Raw genomic sequence first — 4,611 nt, 5'->3', positions numbered from 1 at the left:
ATTTGGGAAAGACACCACTAGAGAGGAGAGGGGTTGAACACTGTTAAAAGAAGTTGAGACATGGTGACAGGAGAGAGTAACAGGAATGACTGATATGATACATGTGTGGAATTGTAAGATAAGTAACAAACAATTTAAAAATGTAGTCTGAGCAAGATGTGCTCCCTATATGAAAAGACAAAACTTGAATACTTATTTGTCAGACCCACCTTCTTTAAGATCAGATATTTGAATATGATATGTGGTTTTTTTTTTATCCCATCTGTCCTAGAGACTAATTTGAAGTCCCGGTTCTTTCCACTATGACCCAAATGGAAGCAGCTCTCCTGGAGGTAGTGACTGAGGAATGCGTTGAGGATATATGTTGAAGAGAGCATTAACTGTATGCTCATGGATTACATGTGGAGCAAGAGAGTAATAAGACCAAGTTTGAATTATTCTGGTGTTAAATATTTATTTGCTGAAGGATTTATCATATTTACAGCAGATATTTACCATGGACTTTAAAAACTATGGAGGCTATTTTATAATGAGATTATGTAGTTGAATAAGGTAAGTGGTCAAACTTAAACTTCAACAGATTATACTGTAGCACAAGATAGCATTTGAAAATTCCTCTTTGTTTTTACTTTGGAAACACTATCCTTGCTAGCATTTAATATTTGTGAAAGTTTTATTTTGCCTAAGAAAATTTCAATGAAAGTTAGACAGTTACCTACATGAACTGTTTGAGTGATAAGGTTCAAACAATTTTTTCTCATTTTCTATATTCCAATAACATGTGCATACATCATTGCTGTTATTAGTAACATCATATATATTTAGAATGCTATAATGATTATTCATTTTCTTTTAACTATACATTAAGTAGTATTTTGAGCAATATAAATCCACAACTCTTTACGCTGTGTTCTCATGTTATATCATGTGCTTACTTGTGGGGATTACTGAGCATTGAACCCAGTGTCTCATGCGCTCTGAGAAAGACATACTCATCAACCTGTTCATGTCCTTTCACGATTTTGACAGGTAAAATACAATATCGAAATGTTGTATGTGGCAAACAGCAGCAGACTGAGTACATTTATACTCTTGGGACTAACTGACAACCCAGATTTGGAAGTCCCCCTATTTACAACATTCACCCTCATCTATCTCATCACACTGCTCGGGAACTTGGGCATGATTGTGTTGATCTGGCTGGACTCCCGTCTCCACACTCCCATGTACCTTTTCCTCAGTAATCTCTCTCTGGCAGACTGTGTTTACTCCTCAGCTGTGACTCCAAAGGTGATGGCTGGGCTTCTCACAGGGGATAAAGCTATCTCCTATGGGGGATGTGTTGCCCAGATGTTCTTCGTTGTGTCTTTTGCGAGTGTAGACTGTTTCCTACTTGCTGTCATGGCTTTTGACAGACATGCTGCAGTTTGCAAGCCCTTACATTATACCACTACCATGACTACTAGTGTGTGTACTCACATGGTGATTGGCTGCTATGTGTTCAGCTTAGCTGAATCTTCTATCTATACCGGGTTTATCTTTGATCTCTCCTTTTGCCATTCTAATGTAATTCATCACTTCTTCTGTGATATCCCTCCAATCTTGGATCTTTCTTGCTCTGATATATATGTGAATGAGATTGTGCTCTTTATCATAACATCATTCAATGTCTTTTTTGCTCTGATAGTTATCTTGACCTCCTATGCTTTCATATTCATTGCTATCCTAAGGATGCGTTCAGCAGAAGGACGGAAGAAAGCCTTCTCTACTTGTGCATCCCACCTCACTGCTGTGTCCATATTCTATGGAACTATAATCTTCATGTATCTACAGCCCAGTTCTAGTCATTCCTTGGACAATGATCAAATGGCATCCGTGTTCTACACCATAGTAGTTCCCATGTTGAACCCAATTGTCTATAGCTTAAGAAATAAAGAGGTCCATAATGCCTTAAAGAAAACCATTGAGAAGATAAAGTCTGCTCAACACCTAGCTTTAATTAGAGATTTACACAATTTTTGCAATTAATCATTTATATGTTGTGTAGCAGAAAATTCCTTCATTTAGTGGCTCAAGGCGATGGTTTGCTACCATATATACTTGTCTGGACAGGGAAGCCCCTTTGTTTCTAGTCTAAGCTCACTCATGAGTTTTTGCATGTTTTATTACTTCAGCCAATCTGGGCGGTCCAGAATAGTCTCATTTTCTTTTATGTTAATGATACTGGCTATATTCTAGGCAATCTTTGTTCATCTTCACTAGATCTCTTATCCTTTAGAGCATGATTCAGCTGGCTTACTTGGCATTTTCAGGCAGTATTCTCATAGATTATTATATAACTCACAGAATTATTCAAATGTCAAGTAGAACATGTATTCATTTCCTCTACCATTCTACCCCAGAAGACGACAGTTAAGCCTTACCAAGATTCAAATATGAAGGAGGTACTAATTTTGAGAGAGGATGTAAGAATTTGTCATTTTGGGGTGACTAGAGCTTCATTAGATCAGAGCAAATGTGGAACAATAATGCTAGTCTCCTAAAGAAAAAAAAAATGTCCAACGTGCAGAGAATAAGAGGCTGTAGATTTTCAGTCTTAATTGGGATATACATATCAGACCTCCTTTCCAAATCTTCAAGAATCTTTGTGAAAAAGAAGACTGGGAGATTTTTAAGAGGCAGGCATAAGAGACACATCTAGCAACCAGTGTTTTCTGTACACAACATGGCAGTTATACATAGGCACTCTCAATGATTGTGACCAGCACACACAACATCTGCATAGGCTCAACCATAAAAAATTCCAGGTTAGGAGGAGGAAGTGGGCACAAAAACTTATTGCTAGCTGAGGAATTATTGGAATTTAACAACTTCTGTTTTCTTTAGTCATGTGATTGTGAGCAGATCAGCTATACACAAGAACAGGCCTCATTCCCAAGACTGTTTGGGATCACACATTAGACTTTTATATGCTAGAAGGCAGAAAAATAAAACCCAAAGTTTGGTGGGAAAGGATGAGAGGCTGGTTATGAGTAGAGCTGGTGGATGGGTGGCTATGTGCAAACATATCGTATGAAAATATTAAAGAATTGATAAAATATTATTTGAAAGGACACAAAATATGAAGCCATAAATATACACTATTTCTCAAATAGCAGAACTCATGTAGAATTGTGTAAATGAACTGTCTAGACTGTTATGTTTTATATGCTATGTTAGGGTGAATGTCTGTTCCCATTGTCTCATTCTTTCATCTTTTGGAGTAGTAAAAGTATCTCTTATTCATTCCTTTGTTTATCCAGGGAAATAAAAGGAAAAGAGGTGAGCAATGTCTTCTTTGCCGGTTCAGGTACTGGTTATGCACACTACTGCAGAGCACAATCTTCTATCCAGAATTTTGTCTCATGGACATGACCAATTGCTATTGGTATTAAATGTCTTGCTGAATGACAAAGTGACTACCTGAAATCTAATTATTCTGGAAGAGAAAAAAAGTAGAGTTTGGGAGTGAACAGTCTGAGAAGTACTGTCTGAATCTAAGCTATCAAACTTGTTTAAAAAATAACTGAATCTTATATTTTCCTGTCCTAGAACTTCTTTTAATAGACTTTGAGTAACTTCTTTAACACAGTCACTCTTCATCATTCTTATCATTCCCTCTTGCTAGTAATCACTTGAGGACTTTTACTTATGAATTTAATTTGCATAAATATCATAAATATTATGTGTTTTATTAAACAAATATAATGATGTAATTTATGTTTGAATCTCCCGAATCATATATAACACTACAAAATCTGAATTTCACTCTTCGTGTCAAAACTAATCAGAAGTGATAAAGTGATACAGTGATTAAAAAATCTTCATTTTGACAAAAGGAGCAATTAATAAGTGGGAAATTATGATTTTGAACATATATATATATGTATATATATTCTAAACTTTGATACATCCAATACTAGTCATTAATCTAGAGATTAACTATAACACAGTAGTAACAGGAAACTTCAATATCCTACTTTCACTAACAGACAGGGCATGTAGACAAAAATCAACAGAGAAACAGTAGACACAGATTAAGTCACACACGAAATGGACCTAATGTTTTTTTATTACCATTATGGATTATTTCAATGTTTCTGAAAAGTAAATAATTTGTTGGATGCAAGTGTGACAAACTAGTAATCCGGTTGCTTAAGTAAGTAGAATAGTAAATGGCTGATGAGAAATATCATAATAGTATAAAGTTAGTAGCAGAAAGAGGAAGTGAGCTTCATTTTGAACATTTAAACCTGAAGTTTCTTTTGGATGCCCCAGAACAAATTTAAAATTAAAATGAAGTAATACATTTGAGAGTTATCAATATGAAAATAGTATTTAATTCCTAGAGAACTCTTGCAGTAACAAGTTAGATTTAGACTGGGTTGCTCAACAGGTAAACAATTGCCTAGTTTCTTCTAGTTCCTATTAATATATTCCTTATTACTTTTTCTGATCCCTTAAGAACAGCTTTTGATTTTCTGTCCACGTACAAGCACTCTGATCACGAATATTTAGGCAGTTTCTCCAAAGACTGATGTTCTATTACCTTTGTCTCCTGAATGCTCATCG

General features: G+C 35.5%; 1 protein-coding gene across 1 annotated transcript; it reads left to right on the top strand.

Annotated features, from left to right (window-relative positions):
• Positions 1 to 1,047: 1,047 nt before the first annotated feature.
• Positions 1,048 to 2,028, top strand: LOC121454298 (olfactory receptor 5B12-like). The gene has a single exon (XM_041661563.1). It carries the CDS (start codon positions 1,048 to 1,050, stop codon positions 2,026 to 2,028), a length of 981 nt encoding a protein of 326 aa, XP_041517497.1.
• Positions 2,029 to 4,611: the final 2,583 nt, after the last annotated feature.

The sequence above is a fragment of the Microtus oregoni genome, unplaced genomic scaffold (assembly GCF_018167655.1).
Source record: "Microtus oregoni isolate MIOR12 unplaced genomic scaffold, Mior012 000012F_ref0000307, whole genome shotgun sequence".
NCBI classification, from domain to species: domain Eukaryota; kingdom Metazoa; phylum Chordata; class Mammalia; order Rodentia; family Cricetidae; genus Microtus; species Microtus oregoni.
Note: the sequence above shows the minus strand (reverse complement) of the source record. Positions and strands in the feature narration are given on the sequence as shown.